At 38.4% G+C, this 23,482-nt stretch overlaps 1 protein-coding gene across 50 annotated transcripts in view; it reads right to left on the reverse strand.

Annotated features, from left to right (window-relative positions):
* The window catches only part of LOC102164422 (uncharacterized), a 412,252-nt gene that overhangs the window by 308,657 nt on the left and 80,113 nt on the right, over positions 1-23,482 (reverse strand). For 34 of the 50 annotated variants that reach the window (XM_084979122.1, XM_084979123.1, XM_084979121.1 and 31 more), the window contains exon 3: positions 19,431-19,571. The exons of the other annotated variants lie outside the window; for them this stretch is intronic. In XM_084979122.1, coding sequence (XP_084835248.1) covers positions 19,431-19,571 — 141 coding nt within the window. The remainder of the gene's footprint in view (positions 1-19,430; positions 19,572-23,482) is intronic. 50 annotated transcript variants of the gene reach the window in all.

Below are 23,482 nucleotides of genomic sequence, written 5' to 3' on the forward strand. Positions count from 1 at the left end.
TGAGGGCTTACTCTCGGAGTTGTACATTCTATGAATTTGATAAATTTATAATTGCATAGGTCCAGTAGTATTATACTTGTACAGAGTAGTTTCAATGCCCTACGTCTCTGTTCCTTCTATTCATTCCTTCCGCTCTCCCAATACTTGGGAACCATATTTTTTTTTAATTGTCTCCATATTCTGCCTTTTCCAGAATGTCAAATATTTGAAATCATGCAGCATGCGGCTTTTTCAGTTTAGCTTCATGCACTTAGTGAATATGCATTTAAAATTTTTCAGCTCTTTTTTTTTTTTTTTTTTTAGAGCCACACCCTCGGCATATGGACGTTCCCAGGCTAGGGGTCAAATCGGAACTGCAGCTGCCAGCCTACACCATAGCCACAGCAATGCCAAATCCAAGCTGCGTCTATGACCTACACCACAGCTCACAGCAACAATGGATCCTTACCCAGAGCAAGGCCAGGGATTGAACCTGCATCCTCACGGATACTGGCTGAGTTCGTTACCACTGAGCCACAATGGGAGTTTTTCCATTTTTTATTAGCTTGATGGTTCGTTCCTTTTTAGCACTGAATAATATTCCATTATCTAGAGGTACCACAGTCATTTATCTATTCATCTACTGAAGGGTATGTTGGTTACTTCCGAGTTTGGCAATTATGAATGAAACTGCTATAAACATCACTATGCAGATTTTGGTGTGAACATAATTTTCAATTCTTTGGCAAATACCATGACGTACGACTGAGGGACAGTAAGGTTTGAATATGTCTTTTTGTTTTTTATTTTTATTTTTAAAGAAAGCACCAAACTCTCCTCCAAAATGATGCGCCATTTTTCATTGCCACCAGTAATAAGTGCTGTCTTCACCAGCACTGAGCGCTGTCAGTGCTCTGGATTTATCCATTCTCACAGGTAGGTAGACAGATTTCACTGCTGTTTTAATTTGCATTTCCCTGATGACTAATGACATGGAGCTCTTTTTCCTATGCTTACTTGCCTATCTCTCTATCATTTATGATAAGGTCTGTTCAGGTCTTTAGTGCATTTTTAATCAGGCTTTGCATTTTCTTATTGTTGACTTTTAAGAATTCTTTGAATAATTTGAATAACAGTCCTTTATCAGATAAACATTTTACAAATATACTCTCATTCTCCCAGCGTATGGCTTGTCTCATTCTTTCCACAGTGTATTTGCAGAGCATAATTTTTAAATTTTAACCAATCAGAGTTATTTGATTATTCCTCCCAAGAAGCAGACCTCTGGTGTTGTATCTAAAAAGTTGTCACCATCCTCTCGCCCATCCAGATTTTCTCCTATGCTGTCATCTATCATTTCTATATGTTTGAGTTTTATAAGGTCTATGATCCATTCTGAGTTAATTTTTGTGAAAGGTATATGGTCTGTGTTTAGAATCATTTTTTTTGTTTTGTTTTATGTGTGTATGTCCAGCTGCTCAGCACCATTTGTTGAAAAGACTACATATTCTCCAATGCATTGTCTTTGCTCCTTTGTTTTAAATACAGTTGACTATATTTATGTTATCTCTACACGCTCTATTGTGTTCCATTGGTCTATTTGTCTATCCTCTCAAGAAACTATACTGTCTTGATCACCATAGCTTTTTAAGTCATCTTGTCCGCTTTGCAACTATTCTTCTCTTTTAACACTCTGTTGGCCATTCTGGGTCTTTTGTCCCTCCATATAAATTTAAGAATAAGTTTGTTGACAAACAACAACAACAACAACAACAAGCAAAAAAACTGCTGGAATTTTGAGTGGGACTGCTTTGATACAGAGATCAAGCTGGGAAGACGGCTTGAAAATATTGTCTTCTTATCCATGATCTTGGACCCAGATGACATACTGCAAGTGTGAGTTTTCATAAAAAGAGAGACTTCTGGTTTCTGGTCTAGCATCTAAGAATCTTGGGAGGTACTATGTAATTGGGATGAACAAATCTGATTCCACACTGTCTCTGCTTCTTTTGCTTTAATCTTTATTCTCCTGCTTCTGCTACAAGTTAGTCACTAAAGAGATGTTGGCAACAGCTTAAAGTATCCACAATAGTCCATCTTTGGGAAGCCTGCCTCACTGGCCTGAGCCTTAAACTCAAATGCTTTGTTTAGGTCACAGGAAACATCCTTCCAGGCCCACCTGTGATTGGCTGCAGGAAAGAAGAAATTAATGCCTCCCCTCCAGAGTCTGGCCAGAACCAGGAAATATTTGCAATAACTTACTGCCTTTTTTTAACTTTACCGCCTCTCCGTCCCCTCTTTGTTCTATCAAAGAAACTAGTATCCAAACCCAGGAAAAATGGTTCTTTGGGACACTAGTCCACCATCTTCTCTGTCTGTCAGCTTTTGGAAAGTGGCTATTCCTTGCCCCAACAATTCCTGTCTGGAATATTTTATTGCCCCCAGTGTAGCAAGCAGCAGGAGCTAGGGCTTGGTAACAATCACTTTATCCTAATAACAAACAAAAAGATAAACAAACTAAAATATCAACAACTAATCTTAGATCCCTCAGAGAAGTAAGGTCACAGGGAAACCACTGCCTGCCATGTTGGAGAGAGAGACAGCAAATTCAAAGAATCACAACTTTCCTGAGCAGAACCTCACAAGCAGAAAACCCTGGGAACCAGTACTAACGTAGGAAAATCTGAATATATGAAAGCTCAGTGTGTACAAGTTTGAGAATTAAAAATTCCAGAGGGACCCAGTTATAAGTTCACCTCCGGGAGCTCAACCAGGCCCTCACAAGGACCACTGGAGAAGAACCCCCTTAGGGTACAGGTAGGGGGAGGGGAAAGCTAACTGTGAAACAGACCAGGCCATCTGTTCCTACAACAGCGTGTGTGCTCAAGTGACATCACGTTACCAGAGCCTAACCTACTGGGGTTTTTCAGAGTCTAATCACCTGGTGGAAAAAAAATATCCCACACCAGCCTGTTCTATCCTTCTATGTGGGGGAAAAGAAAGGCTCAGCCATGGTTATTCCCAGTTTTCCCTGAGGGAAGATAAATACTCAATTCTAGCCCATTCTAGCCATCTGTCCCAAGGGTGGAGGTATTGAGAAGCACTGCTCAAGTGCACAGTCCAGAGGCATAGGATCACCCAAAGCGAAACTTCATCATAGGACTGTTCCATAGAATACCTCCTCTTCCTCCACAAATTAACACTTACTACTGAAGGCCTATTTACCGCAGCCCTTTCTACCCAATACATCAGTTCAGCTGTAAGACAAAATTAAGAGACAACTAAAAGGTAAAACAAACAAACAAACAAAACAAAACAAAAAAACAGGTTAAACAGATAGATCGAACATCAGAAACAGACTTAAATAAGGCAGGGATGCTGGAATTTTCAGATCATCAATTTAAAATAACTATGGGAGTTCCCGTCGTGGCACAGTGGTTGGCGAATCCGACTAGGAACCATGAAGTTGAGGGTTCGATCCCTGGCCTTGCTCAGTGGGTTAAGGATCTGGTGTTGCCACGAGCTGTGGTGTAGGTACAGACGTGGCTCAGATCCCACGTTGCTATGGCTCTGGTGTAGGCGGCAGCTACAGCTCCGATTCGACCCCTAGCCTGGGAACCTCCATATGCCACGGGAGCGGCCCAAGAAATGGCAAAAAGACAAAATAAATAAATAAATAATAAAATGAAATAAAATAACTATGATTCATATGCTAAGAGCTATTGGCATACTGGTGTATTGTTCACTAACAGAAAATGTAAATGGCATACAAGAACAAATAGGTAATGTAAGCAGAAAAATGGGACCTCTAAGAAAAAATCAAAGATAAATACTAGATACCATAAATACTGTAACAGAAACGAAGAATGCCTTTGATAAACTCATTACGAGAGAGGGCATGAGTATGGATGAATATGTGAAGAAAGGTCGATAAGAAACTGCAGAACTGAAAAGCAAAGAAAAGGTGATTTAAAAAAATGAAAAAGTATCAAAGAGCTGTTGGACAACTAAACATGTGCATTATATGTAGGGTAGGAATAAAGAGATAAATGAACAAAAATAAATATTTTAAGCAATAATGACTGAGAATGTCTCTCGAAATTAATGTCAGATAGAGGATTATATTTTTTTGAAGAAAAAAATACCAAAATGTTGGAGCTGTCAGCACTGACACCAGGAGGGTATGGCCTCTTTCATGGAAGGTTTGACAATTCTCCCAAGTTCACATGTGATGTTGCCAAATAATCAAGCAATTCTACTCCTAGGTATGTACTAAGATAACTAAAAAAATATATTAATATAAAAATACACAAATATCAATAGTAGCATTTTTTAATAGCCAAAAATGTAGAAAAATCCAATTGTGCATCCCCAGAAGGAACAAAAGTGAAATATCTGCACCATGGAATATTTTTCAGCCATAAATAATGTAGTAAAGATACATGCTACAACTTGAATGAACCTTAAATATTATGCTAAATGAAAATGGCCAAATACAAAAGGCCACATATTGCATGATTCCAGTGATATGAAATGTCCAGAACAGCTAAATCCAAAGGGGTAGAAAGGAGATGGGTTGCCAGCAGCTGCGGGAAGGGGAGATGGAAAGTGACTGCTAACGGGCCTGGGGTATCTTTGGGGGATTTTGAAAACCTTCTGGAATTAATAGTGTCTATACAACCTTTTGAATATACCCAAAAGTACTGAATTTTATACTTTTCAATGGTGGTTTTGTGTTGTGTGAATCATATGTCAATTCAAAAAAATAAAGAGTCCAAAACCTGAATATCATTACTATCTTTAAGAGGGAGATCAAGTGAAATATACTGTATCCAGAGGAATTCCCATCGTGGCTCAGGGGTGAATGAACCCAACTAGTATCCATGAGGACATGGGTTTGATCCCTGGCCTTGCTCAGTGGGTTAAGGATCCAATGTTGCCATGAGCCGTGGTGCAGGTCACAGACACGGCTAGGATCCTGCGTTGCTGTGGCTGTAGTGTAGGCCAGCAGATGCAGCTCCGATTGGACCCCTAGCCTGATAATTTCCATATGCCGCAGGTGCAGCCCTAAAAAGAAAAAAGAAAGAAAGAAACTGTCAGAGAAAAAAATTTAAAACTTTTAGAAAGTAAAACTCGACAGCAAATTTAGAAAAAACTCAATAAAACACAGGGAAGATAGAGGTAAAGGTATTCACAGAAAGTAGAACAATGAGTCAGAGATGGACAATAAAGAGGAAAAGAAAAGATAAGAGCAGCAAACACCTTCCAGACAGAACAAATGAGAAAACTGCTTGTCACTGGAATGATTCCAAATACTCTGAAACGGAGGGACAAGGATTTCGAATGTGCCCACAATGAGGCACAGCATCACTGTTTTCCAGTACACTGAGCATAAAGAGTAGAACCCATGAAATTCTATACCGGAAACAGACGTTACAGACAGATGTTACAGTGGTTCTCACAATATCAGGAATCTGACTGTTTTAAGGATTTGGATCAACATTATTAAAAACTAGAGATGACTGAAGGAGGTTTCTAAAACTCTGAAGGAAAAATATTTTCTGACCTCGAATTCCAGAGCTAGTTCAGCTAAAACTTAAGTGTGAGAATAAAATAAAGACATCTTTACACCAGACAAAAGCTCTTTTGACCTTTCTCAAAACGTTTACATCTCCTGCAATTTTTCTCAGGAATTAACCAGAGAATGTTATCTGCTAAAATGAGAACAGGGATGGAACTAGAGACTCTCATACTAAGTGAAGTAAGTCAGAAAGAGAAAGACAAATACCACAGGATATCACTTATATCTGGAATCTAATATATGGCACAAAGGAACCTTTCCACAGAAAAAAAAAATCTCATGGGCTTGGAGAGCAGACTTGTGGTCGCCAAGGAGGAGAGGGAGGGAGTGGGACGGACTGGGAGTCTGGGGTTAGTAGATGCAAACTATTGTATCTGCAGTGGGTAAGCAATGAGGTTCTGTTGTACAGCACAGGGAACTCTATCTAGTCATGTGTGATGGAGCATGACGGAGGATAATGTGAGAAAAAGAATATATATATATATGTATGATTGGGTCCCTTTGCTGTACAATAGAAATTGACAGAACACTGTAAACCAACTATAATGGAAAAATTAAAAATCATTAAAAAAAAGTAACAAGAAGAAGGTATACATGGATACAAGAAATGGAAGCTCCAATACGGGAGAGTGAAAAGGAATCCCAGGAAACAGCTCTGTGCTAGGACAGACAGAAGGCAGCTAATTCCTATTGGAGCAGATCAGAATCCTCCCATAATAAACCTCCACGATAACACTGGTAGAGGCATTGCCTACTCTGAATGCACTGCAAAGAGATGAAGATAACTGCTATTAGGATGAGTGTGTCATTTAAAAATACACAGAAAAGTCGGCAAATAAAAACAGGGTAACTATTAATTATAGAAAACAAGTTTATCGAAGAGAGAGTACTCATAGAATGCTAAAAGACACAGGCACGAAGCACACACACACAGTTGTACGGCAGTTAGCATAACAGACACCATCTTGGTCCCACAGAGTTTCTCCTGCTCTTTCGCTGACCCCACCCAGGACTGTACTGTGTGCTACATCACTCCTCTGATATGTGTTGCACGGGGTGAGATATCTCACCAAAAGTCAGCTCTCCTGGATCTCCATTTGTAGTTCCCAGTAGAGAGAGGAAAATAAAGAAGGGTGCGTCTTGAGTCTAAGGGGTTATTTAATACTGTCAGAAGTGTTTACTGTTTGTCCTGGCCAAAAACTGACAAGATATTTAAAAGGGTTTGCCTTTTAGTAGCTGCCAGATTAATGGGTGATATTCAGAGCCTAACAGAAATTTTTAGGTCTTCTCCCTTAAAATAAAACTATGTACCCAGAGGAAGAGTCCTTCTAAAGCCTCTGTGGAAGGGTTTACTAAAACATTCCAGAGACAAACAGCTCTAAACCCAGAACACAGAAATCTCCTGATTTCCATCTTAGTTGGAAATCTTCTCCTTGAAATAAAAAAAGCAAATTAAAGATAATGTGGTTGGAAGGGTGGAACAGCCTATGATGTCATTTAAGTTGCAACCCAATTATTTGAAGAATTAAAAGCAACTGTCCGTATCTTTACAAATCTTTGCAAAACCAGAAATGCAGTCCACCTAACTTTTTAAACAATTAACCTGCCTATTTATCTCAAAAGGCTTATAGGTATTGTAAAAATTCTGGCCTTAGGAAACAAAAGCCCTGCGAAGAGAAACTTGCGTTCTTTCGCTGTGCCTTTGAGATGTAAATGCTCTTGATCCTCCAAAAACTCTTATCTAGGTCATCGCTTTAAAAGATGAACTTCAGGAAGACAATTCTGATCAGAAGAAAAACAAAAGGGGGACAGATTATTTTAAAACACAGACAAATGAAAAATCTTAAGAGTTTTCTCCACAAATATTAAAAAAACAAAAACCAAGAAACTTCAGCAACCGGAGCAGGTAACTTTAAATTATTCCATCTGTCACAAATGTAATTTGGATCCAACTTCTTTTATAACGAGTGAGTTTTGTGCTATTGCACCTGATTTGTGACTAGTTCTAAAACAGAAGCATGAAGGTTTCTGTTTGTGTCTGCACGTTCACGTGTGTTTATGCATATGTGCGGCATTTTCTACCTGTGGATGGTATTACTAAAATTAATTTGTAAAAGAGCTCTACTTTATTGGCTTAAAGAAGATTAACTGCTTATATGAACTAAGGATTCTTAAAACTCTCAGAAATATAACAGAAACTAATCCAAATGCTTTTCAAATTAATGTGATCTGAGAATTTATTTGGTGTTAATATTAGTTTGGGGGTGTTTAATTAAAACTGGTATGTCATTAGAGTTTTGAGCATTAAATATAATATTTTCTTCTACCTTGGTCTAGGAAAGGTCAAATAAGTTCATGTTTCCCTTACAAAACTGGTCAGCAAGAAAAACAGCTTGGGATGATTTTATCTAATACCTAATAACTAATTTTATCGAATACCTCATCAAGTTTTGATGGGTAGTCTACACATAATGAATGGAAGCAGTCGATTAAAGAGATGAAAGTGGAACCACAGTTTAGAAATCAACTTTCAATGATTATTACATCTCCACCCCATCATGCTGACCTCTTCATTTTTCCTATTTCCTTTCCTTGGTCCTTCGTCGTTTCTGGAGGACGTGTCACAGCTGAATGTGACAGACCACAACATAGAAAGAACAGCTGGATAAATCAGAGTTACTGAAAGGCAGAGCTGGAACATGTGACAGTTATATTTAAGTATGTCTCATAAATACGATCAACAACAACTAACTCTGGCTGTTGAGTATCACCACACTATGTAGCTATAAAACAGAGCTATCAGACTATTTGGAATACTTTAGGAGAAATATGCAGTTCAGGTCTTCGACTAACCCTAAAGGTCTTTTCTGCATTTACATTAGTGACATTCTTTAATCCTTAATCCTCAGACATGTATGCTCAGTAAAATCCCAGGTCCATGTCTTAACTAAATACAGCTGTATAACTACCTCCAAGTGCGGGTTTAACAGCAATCTTCTTGTCATCACTCAAAAATATTTTAAAACCTTAACACAAAAGGTTACAAATTAATTATTCATAATGTCCTAAATCACTTGACCGAATCTCTCAAGCCCCTACACTTTTTTAGCCCTTATTTCCTAACAAGCACTTCAAAAAAAAAAAAAAAAGAAAAAAAAAATCCTAGAAACACATCATCATTAATTAGAAGTAGCCCCAACCTTGTGTTCTTTTCTCAGCTGATTTACACAGCCTCCTTTCTGCCAGCCTCTTCTTTTCCAGGCCTCTCCTTATCCTTTCCTTGTATGCCTCCCCCCACAACCCCCGCCCCCAAGATCCTCTGAAATGGAGCTCTCGCGGGAGCAGTGAGGAGGTGGAGCATCCGTGCTTCCCTGACCTCCTGGGGACAAACTGCACTGTACCAAAGGCTCCTCTCTTCCATCAGAACAGAATCATGCCATGGTCCGCCATCCTAATTGTTTAAATTGTCTGTAATAAAATTCTCTGGGATGTCAGCCCCTTGAGAACCAAGACAAAAAGCTTCCTAGAGACGAATGAAGAAAAGAGAGTAACCCCATTTTTGAGGACGTCTTTTCTAGGTCTTCTGTAACAGAATCCAGTTCTTAGTGCCTAATGCCCTAGTAATCGATTTAGGTTTGAGTGTTTCATACATGTAGAAGGTAAGGTTTCAGTTGTGAGTGTTCCTTTTAAAGTCCGCTTTCTAAGAAAACTGGACCTGTTGACTTTCTGGACAGTGGATAGGTTTCATGAGGTATGATGATGCGTTGCCTATAAAAGCATGAGGATTTACAGATTCTATTTCTTGTTAAATGCACATCAGTTTACAAAGAAGGAGATAATTGTTCTGTACAATATATATTTCAAATTTTGCTACATCAAGATATTGGAGAACTGGTTTAAGGTGTTAGCCAAACCAAAAAGGCAGTGAAATCCACCCAATTCTGATTTATATCATGTATAATGGTATACCATGTATAAATAAATTTCCCATTGGGCTGTTTCGGGCATGTGCACTCTTTGTTGAGTGCTTTGAAATACAGACCAAATTCAGCAAAACATTATATAAACAGAAAGGAATTATTCTGTTTTCCGGCATCAAGTTGAGATGCAACCCAACATACGATTTTATGGCCATGTTTTTTGGTGTAGGTCAAAAAAGAATATCTTCTAAGAAAACAAACTTAAGGTTACCAAAGGGGATAGCAAGGAGTGGGGAGATACATTAGGATTTGGGTTAATATCTACCCACTACTCCATATATAAACCATATGAACCACAGGTACTGACTGGATAGCACAGGGAACAGTATTCAATTCTCATATTCGACAATATTCTGTATCTTATAAATACTTAAGATAGAAAAGAATCAGACATATATATACATATATACACATATGTGTGTGTGTATATACATATATATGTGTGTGTGTGTGTGTGTGTGTGTGTGTGTATATATCTGAATCACTTTGCTGTATACCTGAAACTAAAACAACCTTGTAAATTAACTATACTTCAGTGAAAATGGTCTTAAAAATGTCTCTTAGGTCTATGAAAATAAACAGTGAGCTATTATTTTGTATTACAATCAAAACACTCATTGATCTATACCTGGGAGAGACTGACAGTTATTCTCAATGTTGTCTTAGTATCTTTGGTATTGCTTTCAAATTCCACTGGAATGTTACTATAAAACTAATATGTACCTAAACATCTTAGTTCATTAAACAGTGGGCAAACACAGATTCACACGATTATTTCATTTCGTCTCTCACAAAGACAAGGAGAGCACACAATCTATGCTATTTTCTCTGATTCAACTTTATTCTAAAGACCAAATATGAAAGGTTAATCCCTAGATACGTGGTGTGGATATCATTATCGCCCGTGCTCTCGAATGCAATTGCAGTCTTGGGGAGATGAACTGTTGTATACTGTATTCAGCTTGGTTTAAATCCCCAGCCCCAAAGTTCAGATAAGTATCTGAACTTTATCCGAACTATCCCAACTTCCTTTCGTTTGTGATTCAAGTCTGAAAAATCTCATGGGAACAGATGCCCTTGTAGCTTTCCTTTACTTCCGGCTTCATTGTGAGAACCAGCCTTCTGCAGAAGTCCTAACACGCATAACAAGCCTGAAGGCATGATGCCTAGGGACTTTTTTCCCCCTTAAGTTAAAATAGGTTATTGCTTTTATCAAACTGAAATTCCAGGGTTTTTTCTTTCTTATTATCTCCTTGATGTTCTTCGGAGAGCTTTGACCACATTTTCAACTTGAAACCCTTCCTCTTCAATCCTCTGTGGCATTAGCTTCTGTAGGGTCTGACCTCAGTTTTTGCTTTGACCTTTGCTTAATCTAAATGCCCCCTGCATTAGTTGGGATTTCCCAGGCTCTTCATTGACACAGTAAATACACATTGAGCACTTTCTATGTTCCCAATACTGTTACAGAGACCAGGTTTGCAGCAATAAACAAAGCAGGAGAAACCAAAATCCTGCTTTCCTGAAAGCACTTTGTAGTGGGGGGAAACAGGCAAAACAAACAAAAAAGAAATAAAATATTTAAAATAGGTGTGAACTGTTACATTTAGAATGGGTAAGCAATGAGATCCTACTGTACAGCACAGGAAACTACATTTAATTTCTTGGGATACACACATGATGGAACATAGTATGAGAAAAAGACTGTATACATATATGTATGACTGGTCACTATGCGGTACAGCAGAAATCGACCTAACACTGCGAATCAACTATACTTTAATTTAAAAAACCCCACTAATTCAAAAAGATATACACACCCCTCTCCAAAAATAAAATTAAAAAAAATAATAAAATAGGTGGTATACTGTTTGCTATTCCACTTACTAAATTTCTAAGCTTAGGAGTGGATTTCAGGATCAAAATAAGGATAGAAAATAAGAGACAGTGCTTCTCATTCTATCTGAATTCATGTTTAGGGAGGCTTGGATTAACTCCAGATCACTTATCTGTTGTAAGATAGAACAGGAGCCACAGAAAGGTTATTAGGAAACATTTTGCAAAGTGACAAAAATACGTTTGATTGTTTTCAATTAAAAATATATTGGCAAAAACAAATAAACAAAATATTAGATAGTCTTAAGAATTATGGGGGGAAATAAGGAAGAGTAGCAGAGGCAAGTCCTATGAGGGGGTGGAGCAGAAACAGGCTGTGATGGTACATCTCACGGAGCCGACATCTGAACAAAGACAGACAGGAGGTGAGGGGGAGGTCATGGGTTATCTGGAAAGGCGGCTCCGGGCAAAGGCAACTGCATCGGAAAAAGCTTGGAGAAAAAGCGTGAGCCTGGGGTGCCCGTCGTCTTACGTTTCCTCTCACTCTGCACATCCTCTGTTCCCACTGGACTGAGTTATCGACGAAAATGCTCATCAGTCCCAAATCCGCATCTCTGTTCCGAGCGCCTCATCTAACTTCCTGCCAGACACCTGGATGTCTTAGGCGCACTTCAAAGGCAGCACATCCCCAAACCTAGTGTGTTTCTTTCCTCGGAAACATGTATTACCTCCTGCATTTCTTTTATTATCACACAAATACCCACACAGTGATCCAAGTGATTCAAGTCTGAAAAATCCTTTAAGTTTCTTCTTTTCCTCTATTTCCACATTGAATTTGCTTTTCCATTTAACACGATATATTAAGAAACTGCTTTGTGCTAGCCTCTGTGCTATATGCCATGGTGGGAAAACTAATCTGTGTATTAAGTACCTACTAAACATTTCTTGTTTTCTTTATATTTGTCTACATCTCCACTGCTAGAACCAAAGCACGTCATTAGCTTTTAGGAACAGTCTCCAAACTGCTGTCCCATCTCCATGGGCTCATGTTTCCATTTCTGAAGTCTTGGCTTTCAAAGTTATCCTTCTAAAATGTAAAAACTGTAAACAATCAAGGATAATGGAGGGAAAAAAAAAAAGTCTTGTATTTTGATATCTAGGAAACAATTCCACTTTAACTTTTAAATAAAAAGCATTTTTTTTTAATTTTTCTGGGAAAATCAGCAAAATACAATGGATGCTGCTGGGAACGAGCCAGACAGAGTCCCTAACTAGGTGTGTGGTCATGGACAAATAATCTCGCCCGCCCCCACCTAAATCTTCTCCCCCTCAAAATAAACACACTAGACCAGATTACAACTGTACACATTTCTAATTCTTATTTTCAATAAAGGTCAATAGAGGAGAGAACACGACTGTATTGACATTGGTCTCAGAGGAAAAGATATATTTTCTGCCTGGTAGTAGATAAAACGACACATTTCCTAATCCAGAGATAATGATAAACCCTGCCAGGATTTACTTCTAGACAAAGAAGTATATGATCTAAAGATCTGTATAGCTTAGCTTGTAGAAAAGGAATAGTTCCTCCAAAAAGTTTTACAATATTGGAGAATGTTCCTGAACAGCCCAAAATACAAAATCACAGTAAAGCTAAAGAAATAATAGGAGAAAACCAAAACCAGAATGGAAAACAAGAGGATTTGAGCAACGAATTAAACACTTAGGCACACGAAGAAATCACATAAGATGATTCCATTTGAAAACAGCACAGCAATAGATAAAAATGGACAGCAGCCCTCAAAGAACTGCCCTCTCCCTCAACGTCCCAGTCCAGTTACCGACAACTTGCTAAGAAAATAGAGAATCGCTGAAAAGTCGGGAAAGCGCTCGAAACATTTAAACCCATCGCTCTTTCTAGTATTATTACAAAATTTACTGAAGATTCATAGTAGTCACAAAAACATTTAGAATTTTTTTTCTAATTTTCTATTGAAAATGAAGGAATTACAAATTTGAAAATTTAGGTATCTATCCCATCAGCCTCCACTCAGATGTGTACTAAGTATCTCCACGTTAATGTATCAAACGTCACTCTCCACTGCCCTGGTCACTACCTATCCCTGAAACCGGCTCCTCTTTCCGCCGTCTCAGTCAATGGCAGCGCTGGGTGACACATTTCTCAGGCGGACAGCCTAGGAGTCACCTTCCTTCACCCGCCTTCCCTCACTTCCACACGCAGAGCCAGAGGAAACCCGCTTTGCTCCACCTGCACAACATATACTGAATCTAAATTCGGCTCAGTCTCCACTGCTGCCACCATCATCACTTCTCTGTTCCCATTTTCCCGTGACTATCGCAACAGCTTCCTAACTTGCCTCCTGCCTCTTCTTTTATCTCCCTGTGGTCTATCCTTCACACATCAGAAATGTTTTCATTAAAAAAGACATAATTCTGAAAACAAGACTTTTCTGCTCTAAGTTTCCCTATCAGAATCAAAGCCAAATTCTTTAACATACTCTACGGGGTCTGTATGGCCTGGCCCCTTCTGATTCCTCTGCCCTGTGTACATTCACTATTCGTCACAATTCTATTACCTCTACTATTAGAAATGATTGGGAATGCTTTTAGCTGCAAGCAATAGAATATCTGACAATGTCTTAAACCATGAGGACATTTATACTTTATTGACCCACATCCCAGAAATAGGTAAACTCATAATCGGTCCAAAAGTCCATGGAATCAAGGGCCCAGGCTAATTCTACGTTTCTAGTCTACCATCCTTAGCCTGCTGGATTTTAGTCCTCAGGCTTACCGCCTCATGGTTACAATGTGGCCGATGTCATGCCATCCTTCACATCTGCATTCTAGGCAGGAAGACAAAGGAAGGAAGAGAAGTTTATCTGTCTCTTTATTTCAAAAGTAAAAGCTTTTCCAGAAGAGTTTCCTATGTCTCATTACCCACAAATAGACTTTAAGTCTCACTGCTTCAAAGTAGGATAAGACCAACCTTGGTAATAAGAGGCATTGGGAAAGCTACAATCTAATTTTCAAACCCCGTATTGTGAAGAAGCAGGTGAGAAAGGATCTGTCTTCTGGATGAATCAAATACAACTATCTGCCACACTGGACTTTGTGCTGTAGAAATACACCAAGCTTATTCCTCCTTTGTGGCCTCTGCATGAGCTATCCCCAAGGCCGGGAGTGCTTTTCCCACATAACTTTTCGTTCTTAACGTTCTTCCTTGCAGTCATCCAGGTCTTACTTCAAATGTCACCCCCTCAAGGAGACTCTCCCTGACTACCCTGTCTGAAATTGCCTTCCCCAAAGTAACTTGCTCTCTAGGACATTTCACTATTATATTTTTAAAGCCTTTAAAATGAGGGAGATGGCTGAATGGAAGAGCAACTACGTCCCTATCTTCCAAAGACGTAGAAGTTAAAAAAAAAAAAAAAAAAAAAGAAATTACACATTGGCTGAGAAAGACAAAGGGAACAAAAACTGAAAAAGCAAAATTTAGTTAGTTTCCCTTTTATCCATTATCCATGCTGCCCAAGCTCACAATCTTCCCCACCCCCTTCCCATTATCCAATTTCCAGTCCGGAGCTAAAAGTAAGGACCATTCTGGGGGTGTTGAGCAGATGACATAGAAATTGCCTGAAAAGGAGGTGTTGTGTGCGGACCCACTGCCAAAGAGTAATTGTTTCAAAAGGACAGTTTGCTTCTGGCATTATAAGCTAAAATTGAGACTTCTGACTTTTCAGCCTCCAAAGCCTAAATGTTTGGCATCAAGAGTAGAAATCTAGCATTTTCAATGCTCATATGTCCAAAAGCTGGAGAGCTGGAAAATGCTAGGAGTCCCAAATTGGTGTCCACTTTGGAATATTTGGCCCAGGAAAATGTATATGCTCATGCTGCAGGAAGTTGGTTTGCAAAAGAAGGCTGAATTGGGGCCAAAAAGCAAGCACCATTTGCCAGAGTGTAGATGAAATATGATAGTTTGCTGCACAAAGTTTCTTTTTAAAAGTTATTTGCAGCTGCCATGACACATCTTTAAAGCTGTAATATGCAGAACTGTTATTTAGGAATTCCAACAGAGGGAAACAAATCTTCATTGTTTACATTGAAACATGATGTAGTGAGATACTAGGGGATAAAAATAAACATTTAAGATTGGACAAAGCCATGCATAGGAAGCATGGCTCAAATCACAGCATAGACTTAATTGGTCCAGAGTAAAAGCAGAAATTTTCATTTTTATAGAAAAGCTGTATTTACTATTATCCTATTTAATAGACTTTCTGATGCTGTATTGAGAGAAAATACATTCTCTTAGAAAGTGTTTAAGCCAAAGTAATATGGTGGTGGAGCTCCCAGTGCTTTTAAAAGAAAATTATAATTCTTAACAGATAGTAGTAACCTCAATCACACTTTTTATTCCCTTTGAAGAAAGAAGCATCATTATAGAAACTCATTATGAAATTTTAACTCAGTGAAATTTACTGAGTTTTAAAAAAAAGATTTGAAAAGTTAGAAATTAGTGTCCAGTCCAAGACTGGACTGTTAAAATAGACGAAAATTTGACACCTGATAGGAAACTGAAGCTGTATGCAAAGATAAGTTGATGAGGAGAGAAAGGCAGAAGACAAAGGCGAGAGATTTTTCATACCACTTTTCAGTTTGTTCTACTCAAGAATAACTCTGAGAGTATCAACACGCCATTTCCAAGGCTGAATGGTCCATTCTCTGATGACATTAGAGGTAATTTAAGGTGTGAAGCACGAATATAAAATACTTAAGGAAATGGTTCATTCTCATGAAAAAATCTGGTTTTGAGTTCCTTTTTGAATCCAGCTCTTATTTGGAGAGATGGTAGTTAATGGTAGAAACACTCTGAATATTCTTCATTCCCCATCTAGTTGCCACCCACACCAATCTGTCTATTCATCTGCTGTTTCTATGAGATACTGTTAATTGCAGATATATGATCTTTTAGTGAAAATAAAGCTCTGACCTGGGCTCATGTGCTTTTCTTACTTTTTTAGTGGTTTTGTATGGCTCTTTGCCTTAAAACACGAAAGCAAAGCACCTCGGTCTGGGGCCAGACGTCTTAGATTCAAAACTGGCCCAATGGGATAAGAGGCATTTCTGCAGCACCAGGATGCAGGTTCTTTCACTCCCTGGCCTGCCCAGCACAGTGGGGTAAAGGATCAGGCTGTAACTGCAGCTCGGAACTGCGCCTCAGACCTGATCCCTGTCCCAGGAACCCCGTATGCTGTGGGGCAGCCAAAGACGAAGCATAAAACAAAACACAACAAACTGGCTCTACCACTTAATCACCATGTAACCTTAAGGAAGTCACTTAGCCTCTCCTGCCAGTTTCCCCACCTGTACAATCAAGGGACTAATAAGGCCTGGCATAAGGGCATCAATGCAAATTGCATGAGATAATGCAAGTACAGTGCTTAGAACGGTTTCTGGACTCCTCGGGGAGAGCCGTTATTATGATCACCTTACGCCTTGTAACGAGCTGGAGAACAGATATCAATAAATACACTCAACTGAGTCTGCTTCCTCCAAGGCTATATAAACTGAGCACATCATCCTACTCCCTAATTCTAGGCTGTGACTGTGGTGGAGACATTTAGTCTTTACCAAACATTCCACACAATGGACCAGATAAGGTCCCTACATTTATTTGCTGCCTTCTTTGCTATTAATTGAGACCAGATAGCCATGATCTGGCCCAAGCATGAGAGAAAGTGATGGATGCCCCTTCCGGGCCTATCCAGATCTCTTCTTTCGCTGAGCTCAAGGCCATGAGCTCTGGTGAAGCTGCCACATGAAGAAAGCACCTTAAGGTGCATCAGGATTTTCATCCATGAGAAAGAAACCTTGGAGTGCCCTTTGTGGTGCTGTGGTTAACGCTTCCCAGTAGGAACCATGAGGTTGTGGGTTCGATCCTTGGCCTCGCTCAGTGGGTGAAGGATCCTTCATTGACGTGAGCTCTGGTGTAGGTCGCAGACGTGGCTCGGATCTGGCATGGCTGTGGCTGTGGTGTAGGCCGATGGCTACAGCTCTGATTGGACCCCTAGCCTGGGAACCTCCATATGCCATGGGTGCAGCCCTAGAAAAGGCAAAAAGACAAAAAAAAAAAGAAAGAAAAAAACCTTTGTGGATTAAGCCGCTGCGAATTTGTTTCTTACTCTAACATTGCCCAGCATAATACTCATTAGCTCAGAGAGCAAACCATGCAGAACTCCCTAGTATAGGAAATAAAAACCAAAACACCGCTCTCCCAATGCCCTAATAATGACCAGTGAAATCTGCTGTCTCAGTTACAGAAGAGTCAATACTGCTCTCCCTTCCCCACTGGCACAGTGGCCAACCTGACACGCAGTACTTTTATTTTATATCCGAGTCAGCGTTCTTTATTTCCAATCTGAGGGGCGTATGTGCTATGGCCCTAACCCTCTGAAGGCCGTTTTTTTCCACTAACCATTTAAATGTAAAGACGACCAGTGAATTTCTGCTTGGAGGATGCAGAACACACAGCAATCGTCTGGGACACGGGCAATAGTTCTTGTAGAAATGGTGACCAAGCGTGTGGCACCTGAATCCCTCGGGGATCCTCTCGTCCCCGTAGTGTGGTCTCACTGGTTCACATTATCTCAGTATTTCTTCCTCATCAGTCACTCCTAAGTAATCACCTACTCCCAAGGAATCATCGGCAAAGAGTTGGCCCTGTCATTTCATGTGTTTATTTGAGTCACTGGTGGAATGATGTTTAGATGGCTGCACTGTGATAAAGCTGAATTCTTAACTTCATTTGAAAAGTTCTTTAAGGATGGCTTGCTTTTCAGAATTCTAAAAAGCAGTGATACAACGCAAATACGAAATCTCTCAAAAAGGGCAGAAATCTCCGGTGTGGTACCCGAAAGGCTTAGCACATACTTAAAAACAAAAACAACACAAAAGAGTGGACTGGAAAATGAGAAGGCAAGGGCTAAAGCTATAATGATGACATGAATTTGATTTGTTATGTCCTGAGGTTTTTAAGGGCAGACATTGATAGATCAGAGATTTGCCGTAGGGACCATAACAGTCCTATAAGCTAAAGTACAGGAACTCGTTTACGGAAAGAAAATACATAAAAGATATTATCCTGAAAGCCTCACTGGATAAGGTACTTTTAGTGTTCAAGAGCAAAGTTTTGAAAATGAGTTTCTGTTGCCAGGTCTATTTTCATGATGCTTTTCAATTAAAAGTTTTAAGAAGCATATTTGCAAAGTTATAAGACAACCCAGGTCGCAAAGAGCTCTGGCTGCGGATACTTTAGTGAAAAGCCCAATGGACAGTCATCATTATTCATATCAAATTGTGGATTTTATAAAGAGAAATTAAAGGGACTAAATATTTTTGAAAGGAATGCATTATGAATGATAAAAAAGAAAAAAAAAAACAACCACTGTTTTATGCTGTCCTCTGAAGCATTCACACTACTTAACAGACTTAGGGAAATTTGCCACTAGAACAATTTCACAGTCTTTTTTTCTATTTAACTAACAACATAGTTTTGAAATGTGTAAAAATAATTGCTGGTTTGTCTGTTTTTTAGGTTAAATTTGCTTTGGTGAAATACCAGTGAGAAATGTGTTAGCAAAGAAGAAGGGGAGCACGTGAGTGGTAGTACAGGTGAGTTTGTTTTTACAATTCTTTTCATCTAAAGTATCAAAATGATTTAGTCTAAAACATTGTTAAAACACCTGCGTAGAATGAATAGTAGATCTAAGTTCAGCTGCTACCCAGATAGGAGATATTTTGAGCTACCGCAAAATATAAAATAAAGGAATTTTTATTGCTGGTGTAAATTATCTAGTTTTCCTGCTGACATAGCTTCTTTTCATTTTACCTCTGAGGATACACGTTACAGGAAATTATAGCTCTTTGGGGACCCTCCGAGCACTGTGACTTTCTCACTTAGTCTCTTTTACGCATAAGTTCTCTCTGTTGAGTAAGTTCTTATTCTCGGTAACCCCCCAAACGCCAGCCTATACCTGGACAGTCTCCACAAAATCCGTCATTCAGTTCATATTTAATTCGTCTTCTATATATGAAACTGGGAAAGACACTTATCCTGAGGCTGGCCTGGCTATAGTGGTGGTTGATTTTATGTGTCAGTCCGGGCCAGGGGGTGCCTGGAAAAATAAACAAGAGAAGAACTGCAATAAATAAGACAAAGCATTAATGCTCCTAAAATATAAATAACTTTATTTATTTATTTATTTTGTCTCTTTGGGGCCACACCCATGGCATATGGAGGTTCCCAGGCTAGGAGTCGAATTGGCACTGTAGCTGCTGACCTACACCACAGCTCACGGCAACGGCCGGATCCTTAACCCACTGAGCGAGACCAGGGATTGAACCTGCATCCTCATTGGATGCTAGTCAGATTCGTTTCTGCTGAGCCATGATGGGGACTCCTAAAAGAACTATTTGTAAATCATATCAAAGAAAACCTAATTTTAAAATGATGAAAGGAACTTCAAGAACATATAAAAAATGTTTAAACTCACATATTAACACAACAATACATTTTTACCATCAGAATTTTTATAAATTATACCCACTAATGAGAAAAGTGTGAATTTTTACAGCCCTTTACTAGGGTAACCAGGCAGTAGCTGTTCACATCGTATGTATTTTAACCCAGGAGTCTCACTTCTAAGGAATTTATCCTACAAAATAAAGGTGCCCATGAGCCCCAAAATACATATACAAGTATGCTCACCAAAATGTTTCTAAGAGTGAGAAATTCGACATAAATATTCATCAATTTGTGAATAAAATTATAGAATATTCCTTACAATGGACTATTACAGTCTTTAAAAATAATGAAATAAGCTGATAGGACATAATGGAAAATGGAAGAGTATTCAGGACCCAGTGAAAATCTGTCTTTTAAAGCAAGCTGTAGAATGTTATAACATCCAATAATACTACTGAAATAGTAATCTGATTTTTAAATAATAATTTTAGAATAAGAAAAGAGTCATAGATGTTAAGGAAAAAATCCTAGAAGAATATTTACCAAATATTAACAAGAATATTTCCAAAGGGAAACATTATAAGAATTTTGTACCTTATATTACTTAACATCTCTGACCATTAATTTTTTTATTGAAGTGTAATGGATTTACAATGTTGACTTAGTTTCAGGTGTACAGCAAAGTGACTCAGTAAATATATATATATTACATATATATATATAATATTCTTTATATATGATATATATTCTTTTTCAGATTCTTTTCCTTTATAGGTTATTACAAAACATTGAATATAGTTCCTTATACTATACAGTAGGTCCTTGTTAGTTATCTATTTTACATATAGTAGTGCATATACTTTAATTCAAAACTCCTAATTTATCCCTCCGTTGCTCTTTCTCCTTTGGCAACCATAAGTCTGTGGTTATTTTTCAAGCTTATCTGTATCATTTTTTCCCTTGATTTCACATATAAAAGATATCATATGATATTTGTATTTCTCTGTCTGGTAAACTTCCCTTAATATGATAATCTCTAGGACCATCTATGTTGCTACAAAAGGAATTATTAAATTCTATTTTATGACTGAGTATTTTTCCATCGTGTACACGTCTATGTCTGTGTGTCTCCTATCTTCTTTATCCATTCCTCTGCTGATAGACACTGAGTTTGCTTCCATGTCTTGGCTATTCTAGTCATTGCTGCAATAAACACTAGGACGCATGTATTTTTTCAAACTATGGTTTTCTCTGGATATATGCCCAGGAGTGGGACTGCAGGATCATATGGCAGCTCTATTTTTAGTTTTTTAAGGAGCTTCCATACTGGCTGTGCCAATTACATTCCCCACCATGTAGCAGGATTCTCTTTACTCCACACCCTCTCCAGCACTGGTTATTTGTAGACTTCTTGACGATGGCCACTCTGACTGGTGTGAGGTGATACCTCATTATAGTTTTGATTTGCATTTCTGTAATAATTTTCCATGTTGAGCATTTTTTCATGTGCCTGCTGCCCATCTGCATGCCTTCTTTGGAGAAATGTCGATTCAGATTTTTTTGCCCATTTTTTTTTTTATTGGGTTGCTTGTTTTTTGATATTGAGCTCTATGAGCTCTTTGGATACTTTGGAGATTAAGTCCTCGTGGGCTGTATTATTTGCAAATATTTTTTCCCATTCTGCAGTTTGTCTTTTAATTTTGCTTATGGTTTTCTTTACTGTGCAAGAGCTTTTAAGCCTAATTAGGTCCCATTTGTTTATTTTTATTTCCATTCCTCTAGGAGGCAGATCAAAAAAAGACATTGTTGTGGTTTATGTCAGAGTTTCTGCCTATGTTTTCTTCTAGGAGTTTTATAGCACCTTGGTTTTACATTTAGGTTTTTAACCCATTTTGAGTTTATTTTTATGTATGGTGTTAGAGAATGTTCTAATTTCATTCTTTTCTGTGTAGCTGTCCAGTTTTCCCAGCACCACTTACTGAAGAGACTGTCTTTTCTTCATCTTACACTCTTGCCTCCTTTGCAGTAGACTAACCGATCATATGTGCATGGGTGGGTTTATTTTTAGGCTTTTTATCCTGTTTCACTGATCCGTACTTCTGTTTTTGTGCCAGTACCATCCTGTTTTGATGACTACAGCTTTGTAATAGTCTGAAGTGAGGGAACCTGATTCCTCTAGCTCTATTTTTCCTTCTCAAGATGGCTTTGGCTATTCAAGGTCTTTTGTGTTTCCATACACATGAATTTTTTTTTGTTCCAGTTTTATGAAAAATGCCATTGGGTAGTTTCCATTATGGTACAGCAGAAACATACCCAACTAGTATCCATGAGGATGCAGGTTAAACCCCTGGCCTCACTCAGTGGGTCAGGCAGCTGTAGCTTCGATTTGACCCTTTGCCTGGGAACCTCCATATGCCATGAGTGCGGCCCTAGAGAGAAAAAAAAAAGAAATGCCATTGGAAATTTGGTAGGGATTGCACCGAATCTGTAGATTTCCTTGGGTAGTATAGTCATTTTGACAATATTAATTCTTACAATCTGAGAACATGGTATATCTTTCCATCAACTTGCGTCATCTTTGATTTCTTTCAGCAGAATCTTACAGTGTTTGGAGTACAGTTCCTGTGCCTCCTTAGGTAGATATTAGTCGTAGATATTATATCTTTTCTGATGTGATGTTAAATTGGATTGTTTCCTTAATTTCTCTTTCTGATCTTTCATTTTTAGTGTAACAAAGTGCAAGAAATTTCTATGCATTAACTTTCTATCTTTCAACTTTACTGAATTCATTGATAAGCTCTAATAGTTTTCTGGAAGTGTCTACAGGATTTTCTACGAATACTATATGTCATCTGCAAATGGTGATAGTTTTACTTCTTCTTTCCCAAATTTGATTCCTTTTATTTCTTTTTCTTCTCTGATTGCTGTGGCTAGGACTTCCAGGACTATGTTAAATAAAAGTGGTGAGAGTGGACATCCCTATCTTGTTCCTGATCTTAGCAGATATGCTTTTAGCTTTTCACCATTGAGTATGATATTAGCTGTGGGTTTGTCATATATGACCCTTATTATATTGAGGTATGTTCCCTCTATGCCCACTTTCTGGAATGTTTTTATCATAAATGGGTGTTGAATTTTATCAAAAGCTTTTTTCTCTGCATCTATTGAGATGATCATATGATTTGTATTCTTCAATTTGTTAATGTGATTTGCATATATTGAAAAATCCTTGGGTCCCTGGGATAAATCCCACTTGATCATGGTGTATGATCCTTTTAACATATTATTGAATTTGCCTTGCTAGTATTTTCTTGAAAAATTTTGCATCTATATTCATCAGTGATACTGGACTGTAATTTTTTTATTTTGTGGCATCTTTGTCTGGTTTTGGTAACAGGGTGATGGTGGCCTCACAGAATGACTTTGGAAGTGCACCTTCCTCTGAACTTTTTTGGAATAGTTTCATAAGGATAGGTGTTAGCTCCTCTCTAAACGTTTCATAAAATTTGCCTACAAGGCCATCTAGCCCTGGACTTTTGTTTGTTAGATTTTTTTTTTTTA

The sequence above is a fragment of the Sus scrofa genome, chromosome 10, assembly GCF_054392235.1.
Source record: "Sus scrofa isolate SSC_HxYL_T2T_F1_AM1 chromosome 10, Sscrofa_HxYL_maternal_Yorkshire_Landrace_v2.0, whole genome shotgun sequence".
In the NCBI taxonomy this organism is placed as follows: domain Eukaryota; kingdom Metazoa; phylum Chordata; class Mammalia; order Artiodactyla; family Suidae; genus Sus; species Sus scrofa.